The 24,231-nt window shown below is 54.4% G+C and overlaps 1 protein-coding gene across 1 annotated transcript in view; it reads left to right on the plus strand.

Annotated features, from left to right (window-relative positions):
• The first annotated feature begins 472 nt into the window (after positions 1–472).
• QSOX1 (quiescin sulfhydryl oxidase 1) overlaps positions 473–24,231 on the plus strand; it is a 33,961-nt gene continuing 10,202 nt past the window's right edge. Inside the window, exons 1-8 of the mRNA XM_021682765.2 lie at positions 473–804; positions 7,642–7,742; positions 15,432–15,477; positions 16,034–16,136; positions 17,686–17,776; positions 19,928–20,073; positions 21,877–22,011; positions 24,029–24,158. Of these exons, the coding sequence (XP_021538440.1) occupies positions 543–804; positions 7,642–7,742; positions 15,432–15,477; positions 16,034–16,136; positions 17,686–17,776; positions 19,928–20,073; positions 21,877–22,011; positions 24,029–24,158 (1,014 nt within the window). The 5' untranslated portion in view covers positions 473–542. The remainder of the gene's footprint in view (positions 805–7,641; positions 7,743–15,431; positions 15,478–16,033; positions 16,137–17,685; positions 17,777–19,927; positions 20,074–21,876; positions 22,012–24,028; positions 24,159–24,231) is intronic.

The raw sequence follows: 24,231 nt of genomic DNA on the forward strand, positions 1-24,231 counted from the left end.
GTTTCCCTTGGATGGTCACAGGCCTCAGGAGTGTGGGCACATCTCATCCCTGTGGGGCCATGATGATGATCATAGACCCGGAGACCTTCCCTCTTCTCTCTCACCTGCTTCTAACTCACATCTTATTGCGTGGAGGGATCCCCAGAACTTTCTTGGTACGGCATGAATCGGTCCAATCTATTCCAACTTACTCCTTTTCCGTTAGATACGCGGCTCGTGAGAAGCCAAATGACCTCCTCGAGTCCCCAGCAGCCACCGGAATACCGGTCCGGGCCTCTGCCGGACAAACGCCCCTCTCGTCTGGGGGTGGGGGCTCTTGGCCCGGGCTGCGCTCCCCGCCCCCTGAGCCCGGAGGCGGGAACCCGCTAGCGCAGCTCCCGGGCCGCGGCGGACCGCGGGGCGGGGAAGGGGGGGCGGTGCCGGGCCGCGGAGGGGCGGAGCCCCCGAGGCTCCTCCCCGCGACGGACGCTGGAGGAGCGGCGGAGCGGCTGGGCGCCCACTCGTCCGAAACTGGTGCGCGGTGGTGGGCGCGGCGGTGCAGGATGGGCTGGTGCGGCTGCCGCTTCGGGCCGCCGCCGTCGCGGCTGCTGCTGCCGCTGCTGCTGGCGGTGGCCGGCGCCGGCGCGGCCCCGCGCTCCGCGCTCTACTCGTCCTCTGACCCGCTGACGCTGCTGCAGGGAGACACGGTGCGCGGCGCCGTGCTGGGCTCCCGCAGCGCCTGGGCCGTGGAGTTCTTCGCCTCCTGGTGCGGCCACTGCATCGCCTTCGCCCCGACGTGGAAGGCGCTGGCCAACGACGTCAAAGGTGAGGGGCGGGCGGGCCGGGGGAGGGGCGAATCTCCACGCGCCCCGCGGGCAGATCCCCGCCACCTGCCGGGTCGATCCCCGCCACCTGCCGGGCCGAGGGCCTCTCCCACCCCGCCCGCCTCCCCCGGCCCGGGGCCTCCGCCCACCTCTTCCTTTGTGCCCCTCGCACTTCCCCCGCGGTTTCCAGCCCTCAACTCCATTTTTGGCTCCCGCGCCTCGCAGTCTCTTTCCCCTTGGCCGGTGTCCCGAGCTTCTCCCCACTCCCGGCGGCCCGGGCCCTCACACCTGCTCTGCTTTCCCGTCGGTCTTCAGACGGCTTACTGCCCCCATCCCTGCGCCGGCCTCTCCTTTGTTCGTCCTCCTGCTCTGCTGACACCTTACGGCCTCCTCTGCAGTCGCCTGTGGCAGTCCCCTTCCTCTCGCACAGGGACCCATGTCGCCTTCCTGCCGAGTTCCCCGGCTGCCGTGGGATCAGTGCTGGGGAGAAAAGGAACTGACACTCCGTCTGCCAACCCCTTGGCTAGTTGACGCAGCTGCCACCTAGACGTCTCTTCTCAGCTTTACTTTTGAGACAGAGTTTTCCTGTGTGGGTTCTAGGCCTCTCCTGACCCAGCGCCTCCAGCTCATTAGCTTCTCGGCCACACCTTCTCTCTTCCCCTTGGCCATGCACCCTCTCAGACCCTTCTGTTTTAACCCATGAACCCAGAGGCCTGACTGAAGGCAGCCTCTTGGTGTGTGTTTGGCCCTTTGCTCCATGTTCCTATTCACTGGCCTGACCCTTAGCACCATATTTCCTTGATTCTAAGCCCCTCAGTTGTGAGACATACCATTCATTTACTAACAGCCTGAGGGGCTAGAGAGATAACAAGACCACTAAATGTATAGATATTTAAAGGTGTACTCTATTAGAGAAATGGTAAATTAAAAAAAAAAAAAACTTAAGACTAGAACTGAAAAAAATATGGGAATAATAGTAATTGATATTTACAAGTGCTTACTATATGTCTGACACCTTCCTGGCTAAGTACATGACATGCATTATCTCAGAGTTTCCTTTCCAGAATTTAAGGATCTCTGTGGTGTCACACAGCTGCCTAGCTCAGATAGTGGGTGTTTGGTGGGTGTGGTGGTAGTGATTTGCTTCTGATTTGCTGCCTCTGAATGAAGCTGCTTCCTGATTGTGTTGCTAGGGCCCTAGCTTGGCTCCTGACTGGAAATTATCACTGAATTAGGACTGTGGGCATCTTAGGGAATAGGCCTCTTTCTAGAGAGAGAACTGGAACTGTTGTTTCCTTGCTGTGCTGTTGGTGTTTCTTTTTTTTTTTTTTTAAGATTTTTTTTTTTTATTATTCATTTGAGAGAGAGCGAGAGCACAAACCAGGGGAAGGTCAGAGGGAGAGGGAAAAGCAGACTAGCCGCTGAGTGAGGAACCCGACATGGGACTCAATCCCAGGACCCTTGGATCATGACTTGAGCCGAAGGCAGACACGTAACCAACTGAGCCAGCCAGGCGCCCCTAGTATTTCTTGATCAGCTCAACCATTCGTGGTAGAATAGTGCATTTGTAGGCGCTGGTTTTCAAACTCAGGCTACCGCTTCCCCTGAGCAGCTTGCACAGCGGTTACTGAAGTGGCCAGATGGAAAGATGTATACATCTGTTAGCCATATGGTCCTGGAAAGTTATTTTTAACAAAACCGATAAACCATTTTACCTCCAGTGTACACGTAGACACTTGTCTGCATGCCTCTCTGGTCCGATCACCTGATTGTGCCATTTCTCAGCAGCTCCTCGCACTGTTATGCTGCTATCAACACATCTGGTCAGGGCAAGGGGGAGGAAGAGTGTTGAGCATGGAACTGGAACACCTGAGGGGACGTTTGGTGTTCAGGGGACCTTGTGGGCCTGAAAATCATAAAAATCCCCAGGTCAGTTTCCACCTTGAGGTTATGAGAGGTCTCTAATGGCTGCAGATGAACTCAGTCTAGAAGATTCTTATGTCTTAAGAATGCTGGAGGGAAGGTTTAGCTTCCAGTTGACTCATGTGTTTAGCCTCTTGCAACCCAGAGTTTTCCAATGAATCGCATAGCCAGACACTGACCCAGCTTACTCCTGGGCGAGGGTTGCCGCTTCCAAAAGGGGTCTTGCCCTCGTGCATGGAGTGACAGTCTTCCCCTAAAAAACGCAAATCGAAACGTAACCTCCATGAAGGACAGTGGAAGCATCAGAGTCTGTGGAGAGGAACCACAGTCAATGGGAAGTAGGAAACCAGAGGTCTCACATGAGCCACGGGGTTGGGTCAGCCCCCTTAACAAGATCATGTTGGGGGGGGAGCATCAGCCGAATCTGGTGTCAGTCTGCGGTGATAAAGAATGCCCCCACTCCCATCCAACGGTGAGGCCCTGCTGAGAAGCCGGGGTTGTGCTTACATCATCTCTGTATTCCTGAGGTTCCTTGAGAAAATGGTTGTGGGTCAGCAGAGGGCTCACGCCACCCCGGAGCCTGTTGGAGTGTGCCCCTGCCTTCTGCCAATGGTAGGAGTATCTGGGCTAGGAGCAGTGAGAGTGTGGAAGGTCATGAGCGGGGAGAAACATCCTGCAACCCTGCCCGGCTGGCCTCAGGCCTTTCTCTGACTGGCTAGGGCGCATTTATTCAGTGACTTGTGGGATGGGTTCTCCGGGACAGTTGTTACCATGGACCAGAGCGCTGGCTTCTGAAGATCTGGCTCCTCCGTTTCTGGTCCAGGAAAGCTCTTCTTGTGTCACCATATGTTTGGGAAATTGATTGTGTTCATCTTAGATCTTCATTACTCTTCACTGGCTAATCAATCCCATGAATATTTGTTAAGTGACCTCTATATGCAGAACATTGTTTACATTGCAGTTTGGGAAATGAACTACACACGGCAGGAAAATTGGCAACAGTGAGAAGCTGTGTTTGAAAAAGGCCAAAGGAGTGGCTCGACCGTTTCTTGTAGGAACTCAGGGCAGGGCGAAGTCATGGAGGGCTAATCTGTCAGCAGGCCTTAATTTAAGCAGTTATTTATTACACACTTGCCTTATGCACTTTGCTAAGGGCCTTTACAGGCCACTAGTACGTATATATGACCTTTATGAGAAAATATCCGAGCAATCGATGGGTTTTTTTTGTTTCTAACAGGTAAGTAACTTGCCCGAGATTGTGCAGATACTGGAGGAGGTTCTCGAACCCATCTCTTTCTCTCTAGAACCTAGGCAGGTGGAGAGGTGGGTGAAGGAGGAGGAGTCCTCCGGGTGGGAAAATGGCCTCTGCCAAGCCACAGAAATGACATTTATAAGGCGTTTGGGTGACACTGAACAGTGGTGGTTTGCCTTTTCCTTTCCACGGTGTAGACCACCTCTCTTGTACCCCGTGATGCCTTAGTGCAGAGCTTGGCACAGGGTAGGAGCCCACTGAACAGTTACGCAGGCCAATGGTGTGAGCCTCACAGGATTCCAAATGAGAATGTAGTGACCAGGCCCTCTGCTGGTGCCGTGGCTCTTCTGGACTCAGGCCTGGGGTGGCAGCCGGGTGTGAAGGCTAGGGAAGGCGTTTTGTCTGTCCCGTGACCTCACTGCCCAGAAGTCTGCAACAGGGAGGAAGGGATGCAGTGGTGATGGCAGGGCATGGGCTAACTCCCTGTCAGGACTCCTGGAGACTTGCATGGAGGTCTGGTTCTGACCACTTGACTAGCTCTTGGTGGTTTGGGTGGGTCTGGCCTCTGTATGAATAGGAGCTTGCTTAACATGGGGAGGACTTGTGGCCATTTTTCATGCTGAGAGTTGTTTGCCATCCAGCACTTGAACAGCTGTTCGAGCTGTAAAGGACAGGAGAGACCATCTGTCCTGGTCCCCGTTTGACTCATAAGGCCCAGAAAGGAGACATGTGGCCCTCATGGTGCTTTGGCCACTCAGAGCTCTAGGCAAGTCATGTGACCCCGGGTCCATGCCCCTTCCTGGAGTGGTGAGTGGGGGCGGGGATCCTGCCTCTGACTTCAGAAGGAGCCCGTGACCCCCCCTCACTATAGGGTGTCTCTGCACTTGCCACCCAGAGACCATAGATGTCCCAGTTATGCTTGTGTCCCCACACGTCCCCCCTCTCCATTTGCTCATTTACTCTGTTGTTAATAGAGAAGTTACTTTGCCAGGGCAGTAATTGTACTAGGAGACTTTTTTCTCCCCAGGAGTAGGGCTGGGCTGATACTGCTGATGTTAGGTGTTCAGCCCGCAGGTTGTGGTGTTTAAGTCACCTGACACTTTAAAAAGCCTCCCTCGGCCAGTTCTGTTCCTTGACAACCGTGCACTTTACTTAAATGCAGCTTTGCATTACCAGTGGAGCGCCCCGATAAGGGTCCTCTCCATTCCTTATACAATGACTAGAATGGATGGGCAGGCCCATGGTGATGAGTATCACGCGAGATCTTTATATGTCATTATGGCTCAGTAAGGTATTGACATTGATATTGCTGAGAAACATTCCTTAGCCAGGACTCCCAGCACCTGACTGTCCCCAGCCTACCCCTGTGCCCGGGGCAGGTAGGAACAGGCACCGGTTCCATTTCTTGGAGGGACAGCGAGTCAAGGTATAAAGATAAGGAGTCACAGGGCTACCCAGGAGCAAGGGGCTGATAATTCCCAGGCATCCCCTTTCCCCCCGGCCCCCCCTGCTAACGCCCCACTCCCCGCCCCCACCCCCGGCTTTCCTGGTTGGGAAGCCAGCAGAGCAGCTCTCTGTTCTGTCTTGGGCCCTCTTGAGACCAGGGGTTCAGATCCCAGATTTACCACTGATGCAGTGTGCCGTGGGCATGGTTCTCGGATGTTCTTTTACAGGGGAGGAAAGCAGGTCTGGAGATAATAGCTTCTGCCTTGCTCCCGAGGGTGGTTGCACATGGAATGAGATAAGTTAGGCACATAGCAAACTCTTCATAAACTCTCTATGTGTACGATATCATCATCTAAGAGCTGAGTCTCTGATAGTGACTGGGTGCTTGAGTTAAAGAATCATGTGTCGCTTGAAGACGGCACTGTTTTTACCATTCTCTCTTTCACGGGGAAGGTTGTGATCAGAGCGAACAGCAAAAATAGAAGGGTAACATCCTGCCCCCGGTGAGGTGGCGGGGGAAGAGAAGAGGGTTTGAGTCTGGTAGCCCTTGGACAACTTAGAGACTTCAGTTGCTTTTTGTAGAGTTGGGGGGATAGTGCCCCCCCGGAGCAGTAGTGGGGAGAGGTGGTGGGCACCCCCTGAGCGCTGGCTCCCTGTCCCTTCAGTCTTCGTGCCTCAGTGGCAGTGGGCAGACTCTGGCCCCGGCGATGGTGAACTGTACTCTCAGAGAGGAGAGGAGCAGCTGAGGCCTTCAGTCCTTGGTCACCCTGCCAGGTGGCTTTGTGAGACCGCTGCTGGTGGCCCTCCCTGGTGGAAGGACAAGAAATTGTTCCTCTTCCACCCTTTTGTCTAATTGACTTACTCTTTTGAGAGGCGCCAAGTCTCTCTTGGGGGTTCCCTGCACAAAGTGACCAGAGCCCGAGATGCAGAACAGACGGAGCCAAGCCTAGAGCGTGCCAGATGGCCATAGAGGGTGACCTGGGCCTCCCTCGGGCAGGGAAGAAGTCACAGAAGGGCAGCCTGGTGTGCTCTTGCCTGTGATCCAGGGCAGCTCTTCTTGCATGCCTTCCCAGGTGATGGCATCACATTCCTCCCCCTGGCCTGGACCCGCTAGGCTGGGGCAGAGCTGAGAGACGCCATTCCAGCACCCGAGCTGCTGAGAACCGGGCCCTCGCCTGGGTCGACCGTGTCATGGGGTCAGCGGTCACGGAGCACCTATTGTGTGCTGCTCACGGGGGAAGCCGGGCAGTGAGGATGCAGAAATGAAGAGGCGCTTAGGGACGGACAGGCTTGTGTCTGTGGAGGAGACCTGAGCAGGGCCCTGTGCCACATGGTGGGCACCAGTCCATCCCACCCCACGGTGTGTGCGGAGCCTGCCTTCCCGCTGAAGCAGCCTCACTGTGACGGAGAACTTGAGTAGGTGTCCAAGGGGCACCTGACCTGGAACCAGAGCTCAGGGGGCCTGCCTGGTAGAGAAGCCTGTTTTCTGCTTCACAGATCTTGGGCCATGGCCCGGAATGGTGCCTTTATGTCCTCTGCCAGTGAGTTTCAGTGGAGGGAGGCCTGCAGCCCGGGGCCTGTTGCAGGAGCGGGGTGCCCAGGCAACTCGGGGAGCTTTTCATCTCCCTCCAGACTCTTGCCTCAGGGCTTCTTTCCCGGTGGTTCCTAGATTCCAGGTGCCTTTCCCTTCCTCCCCTGGGCTCCCTGCCTCCCTCTCTGGCAGGGGAGCCAGTCCTCCCCACCTGTGTGCCACCCATGCAGGCTGGGCTGACTGCCAGTACCTCTGGCCACAGAGACCTTCCCGAGCATCCGCCGGGGAGTTGTAAATCTTCGCCCTTCTGGAACTGATGCTCTCTGGAGGGCAGCAGGGGCAGAGGCCATGTCAGGGTTTTTTCCCGGGGGTTCAAGCTCCTCTGACATCTTTCTTCAGCCCCTGCAGCCTCCGTGCCCCTCACCCACCCAGAATAATGGAGGACCGCAGATGCTATCACAGGAGAGCATTGCTTGTGCTATTAACCACATCCTAGGCACGGGCTAAGTGCAGAATGACCAGACTATTTCAGAGATCCTTCCTGAGGAAGGGATGACCTTTCTCGTGAGAGCGTTAGGGGCAGGTGCTCTGGGCATTGGTGTGGGGGGGAGTGTGGCTTGGGGGAGGTAAGCGGGCAGAGGTGCCGGCCCCTCTTACTTACCTAGTTGTTTTTCTTTTCCCTTCAGGCTGGAGACCGGCCCTGAATGTCGCTGCCCTAGACTGTGCTGACGAGACCAACAGCGCAATCTGCAGAGCCTTCGACATCCCCGGCTTCCCGACCGTGAGGGTGCGTGACAGGGAGGGGAGCGCAGGCGTGGTGCCGGCTTCCCGTGCTCCCTGGGCCTCGGAGCTCCGTGGGGTCCTCCCATCGGCTTCAGTCACAGCCCCTGGAGCACTGTCCCTGGGCTTGATGAGACACCTGCTGTAGAGGCAGCAAAGCATGTGAATTGGGAGGTTCATTGGGTCTGACAAGTTCTGCCCTTTAAAAAGGAGGGGGCTGTGGCAGGGGAGGGTAGTTGCGATGGGCTGATTTCAGCTGTGAGGTGGTTTCCGCCTGGGCTGGTGAGAACCCCCAGCTCCCAAGGGCCTCTTTCCAGTTCTTCTCCCTCCTGACTCCCAGCCTTAGAGGCCTGATCTAACCCTATAAAACCCAATTCAGGCTCTGACCCACCCATGGTCAGGATCAGATTCAGGGGGCCTGATGACCTCCCAGAAAATACCAGCAAGCTTCATCCTCATCAGGCAAGTGCCTTGAGTCCAGGTAGCTCAGAAGTGACCTGTCAGGGTAGCCTCACCCCATGGTCAAATGCCAGTGCCTCAGGCGGCAGGGATCCCCGCATGAGGGCTTTGTCACCCCAGCTCTGGCTGAGAGTAGCGTGAGCTCGCCAGTGAGGCCTTGCCTGACAACCTGCCCGCTGTGAGGCATCAACAGATTAATTAACATCTGAGCACCTTCCAAGGCACTCAAGTAGGAGGTTCTGGGAAGCCAAGAATGGCAAGGCTGGGCAGGTATACTCAGTGCCCTCCCCAGGGCTCAGGCCCAGCTATAATCTAATTAGTTTGCTTCCAAATTAAAGAATCGGAATCTGTCTCCCTACCTCCAGCTATAATTAGCCTCCTTCTACCAGAATGGCATCTAGAAAAGCATTTCCTCTGTAACCACTAAGAATAATTCGGAAAGGCCTCTGAAAGCTAAAATGCCAAGCATTGTCCCCTGAACAAGATCTCTGAGCTCAGGGGCCTCGAGTTCCAAGCAGAACCAGGAGCCGGATCTCAGCCTCATTACTCCGAGAATTTGTCTAGGAAGCCAGGCTCCAGGCTCCAGCAAGAATGTCCAGCTTGAACTCCATGTGACCTTTTTATTCCTCATGCCCAGTGAAATCCTGCTGGGCTCGAGATTCCCACAGACTGAGAGGGCTCCCTCCTACATGCTTGTTACCATGTGGGGTCAGGCCTAGACCCCAGGTTTAGCTGAGACCACATCATTTAGAGGTGCCAGTAGAGAGATTGCTTATCAGTCATCTCTTTCAAGTAAAAGACCTCCCTGGCAGGGCCATTGCTTTGCTTTATCCTCATCCCGAGAAACATGTAACTGAAAATACTCAAAATTACTAACCGGGGGCGGACAAGGATCTCTGTTGCTTTTGCTGAGCCAGGGTGAGCAGCCCTGTGTGGGAAGTTGTGGGAAGATCAGTGTATCTGGAGGAGTCCTCGTTCACAGGCTGATGCTTCTCTCAGTGAAGACTGGCCATGGGGGTCCAGCCCCCTAGGAGTGGGATGGGCATCGGTGCCAGGGCTGGCTCAGGACATCCGGGGTGGGACAGGTGCATTCTGTGGGACCTGGCACCTGAGGCTTGGTGTTTCCACCTGGGAGAGGCTGGGGCTCGGTGGGTGTAAGGAAGGTCCCGAAGCTCCCAGCACCTACCCCAGTCACGCAGCCAACGTAGCCCGAATGCCTCAAGTGATTAATCATCTCCTGCACAGCCCAGCTGGCTGTGGGAGGGGAGCTGGGAGGGCCCTGCACTGGAAGGGCCCTGGGCTGGTTGTCTTGACCTTCCCCAGCCTCCACACGGGCAGTGCCTGGCTGGGCCCTGGCAGTTCAGTTTCAGCCGGGAGAGGCCCTCAGTGCCCTGTCCTCAGGAATCGAGCCAGGGGGCAAGTGGTTCTAGCTCCCACTGGGTCTCTGCTCTAAGGCCCTATGAAGTAAGATACATACATTTCACAGTGAGATCCAGAAGTTGGTTTGTATGTGATCGCCAACACGAAAGTTTCATAAAACAGTATTTATTCTTCCTAAATGCAGTACCCGCTGCTATTTTCTGTTCCATTTTTTGAAATTAATTATTTTTCCTTTTTTTTTTTTAAATACTGGCTGTGATTTGCTAAACTGATGTTACAGTTTAGGTTGCTTCTAATGTTTGGAAAATGCCACTCAAACAGATTGCAGATCCCCAGGGAGTCTGGTGTGCCTGTGGGCATCATGGCTGGACTCCCTGGAAAACAGAGCAGACCCTCAAGGTCAGCCTGGCTGTCAGTGGACCTGTCTGCTGCCCACCCTGGGGTTGGGCCTGTCCTCACTCCTACCCATAAAGGCTGTGAGAACTCTAAGATGAGAGCACACGTTGAACAGGGGAAGAGAGAGTGTTGCTAGTGTGATGGAGACAGATCCACACACAAGGCTGGGTCACCCCCAGGTACATGTGTCATTGTCCCTTTCCTCTGCCTCCTGCCCCTTGTCACCATTTGCAAGCAGTGAGCTTCCACTAGCCCAGCCTGTTTAGCAAACACGGGGCCCTGCAGGCCCTGCTGTGTCAGGGGCCCATCAGACTGGAGCCAGGAGCTCAGCTGGAAGAAAACAAAGGTGTGGGGGAGGGAGGGACTAGTTGACAACAGGTTCCAGCTGGCGCTTAGGGAACCTAGAGGCTGGAACTCGTGGGGAGGGGCCTTGCCATGGGCCACAGGAGTGCCGTCAGGGGGTCATCCGTCAGGACCCCTTGTAGCCAGAGGCCCAGCTGGGATCAAGATTCCAGAGAGCATCAGCGTTGGGGTGAGAGACGACAGAAGTCTCCCCTTTGCAAGATTCTGAGATAATTGATGTGTGTTCAAATCCTGGTTCCACTGCTTACTGTACGTACTGGATATGACTCAGAAGATTGTTTAACAGTGCCTCAGCAACAGGCCTCAGTTTCCTTTGTCTGTAAAAAATGGGATGATAATATCTATACCTAATAGGATTGTTGCCAATGTGACGTGAGGCCTTACATGTGAGAGGGCCAGGACACAGTGTGGGATTCCTCGGAGTTCAGTTAATGTTACTGTCCCATCTCCTCCCTAAGTCACCCTGTGGAGCTCACCATAGCTCGTCTGTGGGCACTGCGTTTAGGTAGTCCGTCAGGCAGCAGCTATTGAGTGCATGTTTGCTGGGGGCCCTGAGCTTACCAGCCCGCCTACTGGCGGGGAGTGATCTGTATGCAGCGGATGCTGGAGGAGCTCCCTGGGCCTCACTGAGCCCTTTCCCTCACGCATCAGAGAGAAGGGGACTTCCACTTGGTGTTGAAGGCTGCATGGGGTTGGGCTAGGAGAGGAGGAATGCGGGCTGAGGAGGAGGTGAGAGCAGAGGCCCTGTGTGGGCAGAAGTGTGTGACATGTTGGGAAGACTGGTCTGGCTGGGGCAGAGGCTCATGGGCAGGGCTGAGGCAGCACAGTAATGTCAGGGCCCTGAATTCGGGGCCAGGAGGTGGATACCCTGTGGGGGTGCAGAGGCTAGGCTGTTACCTTCTGTGGCTCTTGTGAGGGGGGAGATGTCAAGAAGGGTGACTCTGCCTCTCTCTGAAAGAAGGATATGGGCCCCCAGTCACCTGCTCTCCTCTGGCCTCCACAGTCAGTCTCCGGCATAGGAATGGTTAGCCCTGTGGATCCTCCTGGGCTCCCCGTAAGCTGTTTGGAGACTGGGTCATTTTCCTTGAAACTTGTTTTAAAAGCTTGGATTCAGTGTCATCGATGGTCACCACTGGAAAGTGTGCTTCCCATTCAGCCTTACTTGACCCCTAGAAAGGCAGTTGATGTTGGTGTTGCTTCTTGACAGTTTGGTAAAGACCCACCTCATGCCTCTGGGGAGATGTGGAGGCAGAGGCTCCTGTGTGAAGTGATGGAAGGAAAGGGACTGGGTGCCGACCGCTCCCAGAAAAAAGAAAACTCACTGCTGACATCTTAATTACCTGTTCCCAAGGAGTTGTGGTGGTTTCCCCTGTGGAGGCACACGCCTCCAACAGCTGACTTAAGAAGGATGCATTTTAGTAGGAGGATAAAAATGTGCCCTGACTAGATTTTAATATGATTTTCACATGAGCATCTACAATGATCAAAGGACAGAGGTTCTCTGTTCGACTGAGCAGATGTCTTCTGAGTCCTACACACTGTGGTGCTTGCCGAGATGCCCAAGTGTAGTCCTGTCCTCAAGAAAGTTCAGGTTTCAGGCCCATCATAGCCGAAGCGTAGGGAAGAGGGGCAGTGGAAGGTAAGTTTTGGAGTTTGGGTCAGATCCTGGAAGGCCTCAAAACACAGTGAGTTTAGACATTATTCACTGGTAGTGGGGGGTCATGGAAGAGATTTGAGGAGTGACACAATCAGACCAGAGTGGTGCCACTAAGCAAAGTGGCAATGAGGAGCAGCTGGGGAATTAAAAGATGGAGCAGATTAACATTTCTGAGCTCACAGAGGGACAGGTAGGGACTGGTGCATTAGTCCAGGAAATAGGTGGTAAGCCCTGGTCTGGACAAGGCAGCTGGCCCAGAGGACTGTTGAAGAATCACAAAGGCCAAATTCACAGACCTTGTCCACTGACTGGCGGATGGGAGTTGAGGGAGGAGAAGATGCTGGTCTGGTTAACAGGGGAGGACATGGGGTGAGACAAGGAACACAGATGGAGAAACAGGTTGGGGAGGGGTGACTCGGTCTTAGAGGGGTGTGGGGGGCTGGTACCTGTGTGGAGGACACCAGGAGGAAACAAGTCTAGGACAGGTGAGGACTTGAGACAAAGGGTTCAGATTGCAAATCATTTAGACCAAGTACGTGAAGTTGGCAAGGAAGACAAACAGTAGGCTTGCTTGTTCACTCATTCACTTGCTCCTTCATTCAAAAGCATGGATTGACCCCCTGGTTTGTGACGATTCTTCCCAAGGCTTTTTATTTTTATTTTTTATTTTTTTAAAGATTTTATTTATTTCACAGAGAGAGAGAGAGGGAGAGAGAGCACAAGCAGGGGGAGCGGGAGCAGCAGAGGGAGAGGGAGAAGCAGGCTTCCCGCTGAGCAGGGAGCCCCATGCGGGGCTCGATTCCAGGCCCCTGGGACCATGACCTGAGCCGAAGGCAGACGCTTAACGACTGAGCCACCCAGGTGCCCCTTCCCAGGGCTTTTTAAACAGAAAGAGTGTCAAGAGCTGATACGTGGCAGGAGGAGAGACTGGGGGCAAGAGACTGTGGGGGCAGCAGACACAAGACAGGAGTCAGGGAGAAGCTAGGACAAGGGTGGGGGGAAGGCTGTGAAGGTGGCCAAGCAGGCCTGGTCAGTGTCGGGTGAGGCAAGGGAGGTGGCAGCATGCAAGCCAAGAAGGAGAGCGTCGGGGATATGTGCTACCAAACATGGCAGCCCCTGGCCCTGTGGGGAAGGCAGGCAGTGCTAATGACAGACACTGCAGAGAAAGCAAGGGGGGTGGGGTGCAGAGGGGTCAGCGGAGCTGATGGCTCATGGGCGTGAAGAGAGGGGCGGTCGGAGAGGCAGAGCAGACTCTGCTTTGAGAAACCTGGCAGCCCAGGGAAACGGGACCTGCAGTAACTGGAGAGGGGAGGAGGGCTTCTCTCAATTCCCATCCACCTTCCCTTCCTGTCCTTTTTGTTATTTTATTTTATTTTTTTTATTTTATTATTTTATTTTATTTTTAAGAAACTAGGAGGATCAGAATCTGTTTGTAGGCATAGGGAAGTTGCTGGCAGGAAAGGGGAAAGGGAGACTGATGGGGAAAAGTTCCTAAGAACATGAAGTGTGGGAGCCGGGGTTCCAGTGCTGTCCTCACTTTGGAAGGCAGGTGGGAGGCGTCTGAGGACAAAAGGGACAGCTGTGTGGTAGCACAGCATACACGGAGGGACACGGGGGGCCTTCCCGTAGCCCTCCATTCTGGGGCTGTGTCTCCGAGTCCCTGCATTCCCCTGGGTCAGTCTTGCTGGGGCTCCTGCCCGACTCCCTGCTGCCCCCAGCCGGGGCCTTCAGAATGCTCAGCTGGGGGCTGGCAGCCTGCCTTTAGAAGGAGGTGAGGTCAGCCGCCTTCAGTAAGGCACCTGCTCAGATCTGGGGGAGGGCGTGGTGGCCGAAGAAAAGTGACCATGCTGCTTTTCATAACTGAAAATAACAGCTGTAGCCGCATGGGTCTGCCCTAAATTCCCACAATTCAGGGAATTTGTGAGCATTTTTATAAGTGTTAGGGTAACGAATAATTTCACTCAAAATTTGTTCAGTAACTGCAAAGAACATTATTATAAATATATGTGGCATGTATCAGCAGATGGTTTCTACCCAGAATAAAAGTTTATATTGATGGTCTAAGAAGAGAGAGAATAAAGCAGTTCGCAGGAGTTAGGAGCCAGGTGAGGGCAGCGGGAACAGGAGAAGGTTGCAGGTGGGAAGAGATGGGCGGCTTCTGTGCATCTCTGTTGTTCCTCAAGTGGGAAGATGGGCAGGTGGCCTCTGAATTTTTGGGTTCTGCCTACAAATGGCTGGAATAAACACACACTAGCTGATCAGTGTTTCCTAGTGTTTAAATGGTGGAACAAGGGAAGGGGATGATAATAATCCTGCAGTTAACGTTTATTGATCCCTCACTGTATGCACCAGACACAAGCACTTGAGATGTATCATCTTTGAATCCTCAGAGCAGTTCCTCAAGGTGGATGGCGCCATCCTCATCTTAAAGATGAGAAGGCACAGAGGGGTTAATGGATTGCCCAGGGTCACACAGCAGGTGCGTGGCAGAGCCAGGGCTTGTACCCAGGTCTGGTAGACCCCAGGGCCTGCCCTCAGCCACCAGCTTGGAATAAGGCCAGATGGCCATGCTGTTGCAGGCAGAGGCCCAAGGAAGCTACAGGTGGCCCCCAAGGATCTCAGGAAGAGTCCACTTCCTGGCCAGCAGGCTCTCTGCCAGTCACTTACATGACTGTTTGTCAGGACAACTAAACTTTATTCCCTCCTGAGCCCAGGAGAGCACAGGCCAGAGCTCTGGCAGCAGTCTTGCCACTTAGGAGAAGCCCAGATTGTGATGACTTGTCTTTTGTTCTCTCTGTCCTTTTGCCCAAGGACTGAGCCTGGAGTGTCCTATAAAGGGGAAAAGAGGACAAAGTGATGAGTTAAATTGACCTGTCTGTAACAAGACCTGTGTCTTCAGGGGCTCAGGCCCACCCTTCAGCAGGACCTGACCTGGAGACCCCTCCCTTCGTGGGGTGTCTGCTGAGCCAGGCTGCGAGTTCTTGGTGGACAGACACCAGCCTCTAAGGACAGATTGCCTCAGAGGGCAGCTAACATTTTCTGGGGGAAGTATGAAGTAACTTTGTTTTATCAGTTAAGTGTGCCTCATCCACTCATTCATGCATGAATATTTTCATTCATTCATTTCAAGACGGAGAGACAGTCCACCACACATAGAGTGTGTAAGCTGCTGCCTGCATTTCCCTGGGTGCCTCAGAGCCATGGGGGTGGGGATCGGATGCGGAGACAGTGGGGACAGGAATCTGCGTCCAGCTCCAGGAGCGGATACCTCGCTGTTCTTCTTTTACAGACAAGGAAACTGAGGCTCACAAAAGTTAAGTAATTTGCCCCAAGTCAGCCCCTTCAGTAGGCAGCCGGGTCTTAGACACGGATCCATCTGGCACCCATATGGTAGTCTTAGCTCCGTGTGTTACTGACTCTTGCCTGTGTGTTTGCTTCTAGTTCTTTAAGGCCTTTTCCAAGAATGGCTCAGGATCAACACTGCCAGGTGGGTGTCCTGGTTCCAGTTGTCAATATCTTCTTTTTCTTTCTGTTGGGTTACTACTGAGGTGAGGAGAGCCCAGCAAGGTCCACAGGGTGAAGAGTTTCCCAAGTGAAAGCAGAGTTTGTGTTTTCCCAGGGCCTTCCCAGCCAGCCTGGAAGATGCCTTCTGGAAAAGGAGGCTGAAGAAGCCCTTCTGTTTTGGTCCATTGAGGGTCCTGGGAAGAGGGGAGGGTCACCATGTACCCAGGCCAACCCTTCATGTCAAAATGGGGTTGACAACCAGAGGGACAGACCAGACAGTCTCCGGGGAAAGCGCTCCTGGGCTCCAGGCCTGAGGGACTGTTTCCTGCCCTCTGAGGGATGGGTCTTCTTGTATAACTTAGGGCCACAGAAGAAGACCCACCCCACTGCTCTAACAGAGAAGGACTGACCCGTGCTCTGTTTCTCTCAGAACTAGCCTGTGCCCTGGGCCCTTTGTTTCAGTGAAGCTGACAAAGGTGCTGGGATTATTCTCCCTCCCTCCTCATGCACCCCCCTCCCCCGTGTCTGTCTTCATCCAGTGGCTGGTGCTGATGTGGAGATGCTGCGGAAGAGGCTCATCGACGCCTTGGAGTCCCATAGTGACACGTGGCCCCCCGCCTTTCCCCCGCTGGAGCCGGCCAGGTATTCGGGGCTGGAACAGACTTGGTGCAGCATGGGCCAGGATCACAGGCCTGGGAGCGAGAGGGTTGCGGGGACAGCTGCGTGGGGGATACGAAGGCCTTTGTCTCTGATGCAGACACCTCTGTGGGCTAGAACCCAGAGCTGCTCGGGAGCAGCTCGTAGAAGAATCCCTATCACTGGAGGTCCTCCCTGAGGAGCCCTGGCTTCGTGGGACCGACAGGGGGACAAGGGCCCGTCCTGCTGGGTGGGAAGGAAGAGATGGGCGGGGGTTCTCCAGGCCATACCTGCCTCTGCTTTTCACAGTCTGTCCTCAGGAATGTTTAGGGGGTGCAGCAGACTTCACATGATCTAACCCGGAGGGGGCACTGAGAGAGTGGACATAGGGATGAAGAAGGGAGGCTCAGAGGAAAAGGGAGCACTGTCTGTAAAAGGAAGTGGTCATCTTTCTGAGCGGTGGCTGTGACTGGGGGGTGGGGCACGTGATTTGTGCCGCAGAGTGTCAGGCATGGTGGCTGGTGGCCCGTGTCTGCCTGCCAGGCAGGCTGCCAGGATTGCCTCTTCTAGGAGAGGAAGGGGCGCAGTGCCTTGCGTTTGCTCTCCCACAGAGGATAAATCGAGAACACTAGGTCTTGCCCTCCCAGATGAGAACTCGAGACAGGATAGAGCCCACCTCAGGGATTCCTGCCAAGAAGGAACAAATCCAAGGACCAGCAGACACTGCTGGAGGGAGCCCAGCCTCAGAGCACAGTGAAGATTCCAGGGCCTGGGGAGCCTCATGAAGCAGGCACTGGTGCCCCAGGCCCTCCACATCGATTTACTGATGTTCTCGAAAGCCATAGCCCTGCTGAGAGAGTGTGCTTCTAAGCATCAGTTGGGGTTGAATCCAACCCACAATTTTTTTTTTTAATCAACTTGCCCAGATGTCCTTCCTCCTGGAGGGTCCCACGGAGACCCTGGGCCCAGTGTTTGTCTTGCTATGGTTTGGGGCTGCACAACTAGACCCTTTCTCTCCAGGAAACATTCACACCAGCCTGCCCCTTACTTACTCATTACATTTCTCAATGACCGTGTCCGTCTCCCTCTTACGCACACACATCCTTCATGGTGCATTTTCAGTCCCAAGGGATCTCAAAAGCCTCAGATCAGGTAAACTTGCCAACCTGATGGGTACTAAACATTGGTCCATATTCACTAAGCCTTGCCCTTACCCAGAACATAGAGACCCCTGGTCTCAAAGCCCCACTCCCCCACCCTCTGCCTCCTCCCCAGACCACCTCGTACTCACTCCAGATTCTTAAAAGAGACAGCATGAAAAAAAAAAAATCAAGGTGGGCCAAATGGAGAACCAGCGTGTGGGGTAGCAGAGGCAGAATCCTCTGAGACTAGGGGTTTGGCTTGCTTCCCCTGGAGGGCTGGCAGGGGGAGACTTCCACGGAGCCTCGGGTGCAAACAGGAGGGCTCTATATGGCTGTGCCCACAGTGTTGTGCCAGCCGCGCCTGGGTCCCCAGCAGGTCTGTGGAGGGTCACTGCCGCCCTTGTCTCTTGCAGGCTGGAGGAGATTGATGGATTCTTTGCGAGAAACAACGAAGATTACCTGGCCCTGATCTTTGAAAAGGAAGGCTCCTACCTGGGTAGAGAGGTGAGCTGCCCCCAGGTCCCTGCAACACCAGGGTAGCTGTCGGGAGAGAGCCCAATGAGTTCAGGGACAGGGCTGTTCCAGTGAATTCTAGGGTCTCGGCCACGTACGCTTCTTAGCCCAGCACTGGCCTGACCCCCACTGGGGGACCTGGGAAGTGTGGGAGCTGGACCTTTCCATTTGAAAACCATGTCTTTTTTATCTCCCTCATTGAACCCGCGTCTGTAACATTCATTGAGCCCTGGACTAGAGTCCTGGCACACATAGTCGCTAATCTTCACAATTAAGGTTGATAATCAGGGGCGCCTGGGTGGCTCAGTTGGTTAAGCGACTGCCTTCGGCTCAGGTCATGATCCTGGAGTCCTTGGATCGAGTCCCGCATCGGGCTCCCTGCTCGGCGGGGAGCCTGCTTCTGCCTCTGACCCTCCCCCCTCTCATGTGCTCTCTCTCTCTCATTCTCTCTCTCAAATAAATAAATAAAATCTTTAAAAAAAAAAAAAGGTTGATAATCAGGTAACATGTTGAAGATCCCCCAGCCAATGAATTGGTGGAACAGGGCTTTGAACTAGGTCTGTGAGCCCCGCAAGCCCCGGTGGTTTCCACACTGCCCCACCCCTGCAGAGTTGGAGCTTGGGATCAGAGAGGGGCCATCAGGAGGAGGTGAGGTCCTTTGCCACGTGAAGCTGGTAACAGAACAGGCAGGTGTGAATTTCCAGCCCCTGGTGATCTGTCTGTAATCAAGTTACCCCGCTGTCCCAAGCCCTGTTTCCCTGTCTGGAAAGCAGTGATCATTACCTTTCCTCAGAGCATTGCTGGCACAGTCCAACGAGGCAGGTTAGGGAAAGGACCTGGATTGGTAGCTGGCACAGAGTAGGTGCTTTTTAAAGATCTATTCCTCTGGCCTCATGCAGAGTGCTCTCCATTCTGCCGCTGGCTCACAGACTTCTCGAGACCCCTTGCGGGCTTTTCCCGGGCACTGAGGGGGGACGGGCCAGGGCATGGGTGAAGTCCCAAGGCAGTGCAGGGGCCCAGAAGAGGCATGAGGGTGGAGATGAAATTAAACCCCGCTGTTGGCTCTGAATGGCTTTCCTCCTGAAACTCATCAGGCAGATCCAGAGAGCTCCGGGCTGTCTCCAAGCCTCTGAGCCCCGAGAGGGGAAACAGAGGGAGATGGGGCGGGGCACGGAGCTTTGCTGAAGGACTGCCTGACCCTTCTGGGGTCCCAGTCCAGGCCTGGGGTCGTTCCTGTCACGAGGATGTGATTAATAAATGTTTATTGGAATCAGAATTTCTTCCTACTGTCCCCCAGGGGCAGGGACCCTCTGTCCACGCAGAGGTGCTCAGAGATGGTTAGTTTGAGAAGGAGGAGGGCACAGTAGCCAAGAGCCCAGACTCTGGAGCCAGATTGAACTGGGGTTTATTGCCCAGTTCAGGAGCTTGCTAACTGTCACCCCAACACTTGATTTCACTGCTCAGCCTCCGTGTTTTCATTTGCAATAGGCATTTTAGTTTTTTAATGAACACTTATATACCTACTATGCGCCAGTCACTATTACACATTTTATAAAATGAACCCCGTCGGTCCTCTTAACAGCACTCTGAGGTTGGTATGTTTATTATTATTTCAATTTTGCAAGTAAAGAAATTGAGTCGGGGAGGTTTCGGCCAGTGGGGCCAGGATGCAAACCCAGGCAGCCAGAGTAGACTGTACCTGCTGGCTTGGTCTCCTAATAATAGTTCTGTTTCATAGCATTATTTTGAAGATTCAGTGAAGCAATCTATAAATAGCACATAATACCTACCCAGTAAAAGTTAGCTAATATGATTTTTCACCTTCTTTCTTTCTAAAAATAAAATCATGTCTAAGTATGTTTTTCTGATTTGGAATATAGATAGAAAGCCTTATAAATATAAGAATAAAAATGAAACCACATTTTATTGTGCTTTCTGCAGATTGCTTTCATTGGAAAGAAAATTATATTAAATTGGACTACCCTAGGAAATCCAGGGTGTGTGGTGTGCAGTTCCAGGGCCCCTTGTCCTGGGCAGCCTGTGACTCGTGTCCCCTGTGGGGTAGATGTGGACTTGTCCACTCTCTGAAAGGCTTAGAGTCTGGATGGCTCCCGCCCCCGACATGTCTGTTTGTCTCCACAGGTGATTCTGGACTTGTCCCAGCACCAGGGCATAACAGTGCGCAGGGTCCTGAACACGGAGGGTGACGTGGTGAGCAAGTTTGGGGTCACCGACTTCCCGTCTTGCTACTTGCTGTTTCGGAATGGCTCTGCCTCCCGGGTCCACGTGTGAGTGCAGTGCATCCCTCTGTCCCTCTCCCCTCTCCCCCCCGCGTGCATCCTTTCTGCCCTCCCAGAGAAGCCTGCTGGCCTCTCGCAGGGGCTGCCAGGTTCTTTCTCCCGCAGTTCCTCTGACGAGCCCCCTCTGCAGGAGGAGCAGCTGCCTGCCCTGGTGGGGGTGGGGTGGGGGTGGGGGGGTGAGCGGTGGGCAGTGCCAGGCATGCGGCCCCCGGCCCCCAGCTCAGGAGTCCCGGCCTCAGGCTCCTGGTGCACTCACCGCGGCTCCGGCACTCTCGCCACCCCAGCCCTGGCCCTAGTCCCCATCCTCCTCCGTTCACAGACTCCTCTTCACAGACTCCTCGCAGGCTGCAGGGCCTGGCAGGCACTCAGATAGGCCTGACCCCCCTCCCCCCCGCTTTGGTTTTCTAATTGCAGAAAAGTTCATTAGGAGCTAGACAATAGCCAGTTCCAAAATGCCAAGAGAAAACAATCAGGCCAGCCGCAGCCGCTCTGTCAGGCTCCTGCCGCTGAATGGCCCGTTAAATGGTGCCAGATGGTGCCTCGGTGCCCTCCCTGGGCAGATGATTGATGTCGCCTGGCTCCTGTAGGCAGGAGCTCGAGGGCCAGGGAGATCATGACTTGCCTGAGGTGCCCAGTGAGCTGCTCTGCGGGGCCGTTAGTGCTATCCCCGACGGAGGCAGGCAGAACAACGGCCCGGCCCGGGGCCCTTGCCAGCCCCAGTCGCCAAACAGCACTGGGCCAGCCTCCTCAGGGAATTCTGCCCGGGGAGGGGGAGGGAAGCCTGACGGCTGGCTGCAGGGGGGCCAGGAGGGACAGAAAGTGCCAGTCCTGCTGGGGGGAGGAGGCATCGTTTCCTCACTTGGAGTTGGTGGAGGGGAAAATTGTTTGTGACGATGCTGCTCCTGAGCCATCTGCTCCTCGGATAAACATCGGGTGGGACCACGGAGGGGAAAGCAGGCTTCCCGCTGCCAGCCCCCCTGGGGTGTCCCGTCCCACCCTCCCTCCAGGTGGCTATGACCAGGAGGAGGGGTTGCCTGCCCTCGAGGACTCTCGACCAGAAGAGAGAAAGAAATCAAAAGGATTGTACAAGGATTTGAGAATTTTAGTGTTGTTGTTACTACTTGTTTTTTAAAAATCAGGTATCGAACTCCCTTGACATCCTGGGGAAGTAATGTGGTCCCTGGTACCTCAGAGCAAGCTTGTGAGCGGGCAACCTCCCTTGGTCTGTGGTGAAGGTAGTCTGACCCCGCCATCCTGTCCACGGGCAGAAGTAGCTCCGTCCCACAGCCTCTCCGGGGCAGGCTGAGGAATTCTCAGGCCCGCTGCTTTTCCAGATGGGCCTTTGACCTCAGACTGGTGTCAGAGGGGCTTTCCACAGCATGAGTGGTGGATAGAAAGGCTAAAGTGAGGCCTGGGTGCCTTGGTTTGACCTCACTCAGGATGAGACAAAACCAGCTTCAAATATTTCTTCATAAACATTTCTGTCAAGGGGCGCTTGGGTGGTGCAGTCAGTTGAGTGCCCGACTCTTGGTTTTGGCTCCAGTCCTGACCTCAGGGTCACGAGATCGAGCCCTGCATCAGGCTCTGCACTCGGCGCAGAGTTTGCTTGAGATTCTCTCCCTCTCCCTTTGACATCCCCCCTACAATAAATAAATAAATCTTCAAAAAATAAATTTAAAAAATAAACATTTCTGTCAGTTGAGCCACCTGCCTCCTCTCCTGACATGAATTTGTCCTGGCGTCCTTTTCTCCATACTCACTGCCTGCCCTCTGTGGTTTCTTCCCTCACAGGCTTGCGGAATCCAGGTCCTTCTACACCGCTTACCTGCAGAGGTTCCCCAGCACCCCCCGGGAGGCTGTCCCCACCAAGGTCGTGCCAACCACTGCTCACACGGTAGCTCCCATTGTGTGGAAAGTCGCAGATCGGTAAGGCCATGCCCACTGCCCTCCCCCCAGCCTTGCCTCTGATCACAGACCCCGGCCTTCACACCACACTCTGTTCCCTGTCTTGAGCTTAGCACATGCCTTTCCGATCCCAGACCCCCGGAGGCCTGGCCTTGGCCTTTGGGCTCCCCTGGCTGCTGACCGTACACAGAAGAGTTGTGGTTGTGTGGAAGCTGTGTCTGCTGCCTGGGGGAGGTGCCGGACAGCATTTACTGGTGTCCTTCATGATGGCACGAATGCCTTGCGATGCCCATATTCCTTAAACGTAACGCTATTCCAGACCGAGTAGAATCAGCTTAGAAGGATACTCTGTGGCCTTGCAACCAACTTCCCACTGGAGCAACTATCTCTTCTGCAAATACTTTTGAGAACCTGCTGCACACTAGGCACTGTAATACAGACGCACACGGATGTGCGGGCCCTTCCCCCAGAGAGTTTACAGTCCCTTCTAGGAAGTTACTGACCTCATTTGAATGCCTCCAATGCCGGAGAGCTCACTACCTTCTGGGGTAGCCTGTATCTTTGTGCACAGACTAACCATGAGGAAGCTGCTTTTCTCTCCAAGGCTCCTTGGCTCTGCTCTTGCGGTGGAATCCCTGCTCATTGGGCAGGAGATGGGGCTATAAGCCTCTTGCCCTGGCAGCCGGCGGTATACCAAGTAGAAATGGCTGAGTGGGGAGCTCAGGGTTGCATCAGGAAGGTGGCCTCCACAAGGAGACTGTACAAGGGAACTGGGGGAAAGGTCATCTGATTTCCAGAGGATTTTGCATCCCAGCATGAAGGACTTTCAGGGTAGAAAGCACTAATGGGGAGATTTTTAAGAAATCAGGTAAGGAAAGAGAGACTGAGAGGTGGGAACGGTCATTATGGTCATTCACATTATGATGATTCACATCATTCAAATTACAATAGCTGACACTTACTGGCCTTAGGTGCCAAACTCTGTGCTGGGCACCTTCTATACATGATCTCCTTTAGTCACGGGACCACATCTTGAGGCAGACCGCAAGAATGGAGGGGTACCAAGACCCAGGACAGCACAGTGGGGCCCAGAGGGTAGAGCACAGCGGTCACAGTGCTCACCCCATTAGCTGACCCTGTTGGTTCCCTGCAGTGTTAGGAGGTAGAAAGTAATCAGTTCATTTTACAGGTGAGGTCACAGGCCCAGAGGGGTAGACTAAGTTGCCTCCCAGAGCTGGCTCGCTGTAGAACTGAGGGCAGAACCCAGGCCTCAGGAGCAGGGGTGGGGAAGCAGCCAACACATGACGAGCCCTTTGCCTCAGAAGCCCGAGTCCAGACCCCAAGCAAGTATCACGGGCTCCATGTGGGGCAGCCTGCTTGGAGCCTGCAAGCTTTCCCCCTGGGGCTGGGATCAGCCCAAGAGGTATGACATGGAGCCTCACCCACTACCCAAGGCCTGGCAGTTGCAAGGACATCAGCCCCCAAATAAAAACACACCACTTCCCCTCCTAACCCCTCAACTCCCACCATGCCCTGCCTTGGTGGGCAGCCAGAGCCTTGGTCTTTCAAAGAGGGCCCAGCTTTTCCAGAGCCACATTGTTTGGGTGCACCTATTGGTCTGTCTGTCCCTAGGGGTCTTTGTTAAGAACAGGGAACAAAACTCAACCTTCTGCCAGTAGCCTAATTAAAAGCACCTTTAAGGAGTCACAGGAGGGACTGGCCCTGAGCCTGAACAAGGGGACCCACTACTTTATGCCAGGAGCTGCCGAGGGACTTACAGCTGTGCTTTTATTTATTCCTCTCAGAAACCTACCCATGAGCAATTTATTATTTCTTCATTATAATAAATGGGGAATAGAGGCTCTAGGAAGTTCAGTAATCTACTCAAGGTCACAGAGCTAGTTAGTGGCAGAGCCTAGTGCTAACTTACAGGACTCTGTGACCATCGGCATGGCCCTCCCTGTAGCCCTGGGTGCTCGTCCCCAGCCCCTGGCCTGTGGTTAACCCTTTCTCTCTCCGCCTCCTTTTGGGTCCTCAGCTCCAGGATCTACATGGCTGATCTGGAATCTGCACTGCACTACATCCTACGGGTAGAAGTGGGCAGATTCTCTGTCCTGGAGGGGCAGCGTCTGGTGGCCCTGAAAAAGTTCATGGCAGTGCTGGCCCAGGTGAGCAGGGCCCCAGCCTCCCTTGCCACACCTCCCTCGGGAGCTCCTGGTCTGGCTGGACATCTGGACCCAC

This window comes from Neomonachus schauinslandi, chromosome 6 (assembly GCF_002201575.2).
Source record: "Neomonachus schauinslandi chromosome 6, ASM220157v2, whole genome shotgun sequence".
Lineage (NCBI taxonomy): Eukaryota > Metazoa > Chordata > Mammalia > Carnivora > Phocidae > Neomonachus > Neomonachus schauinslandi.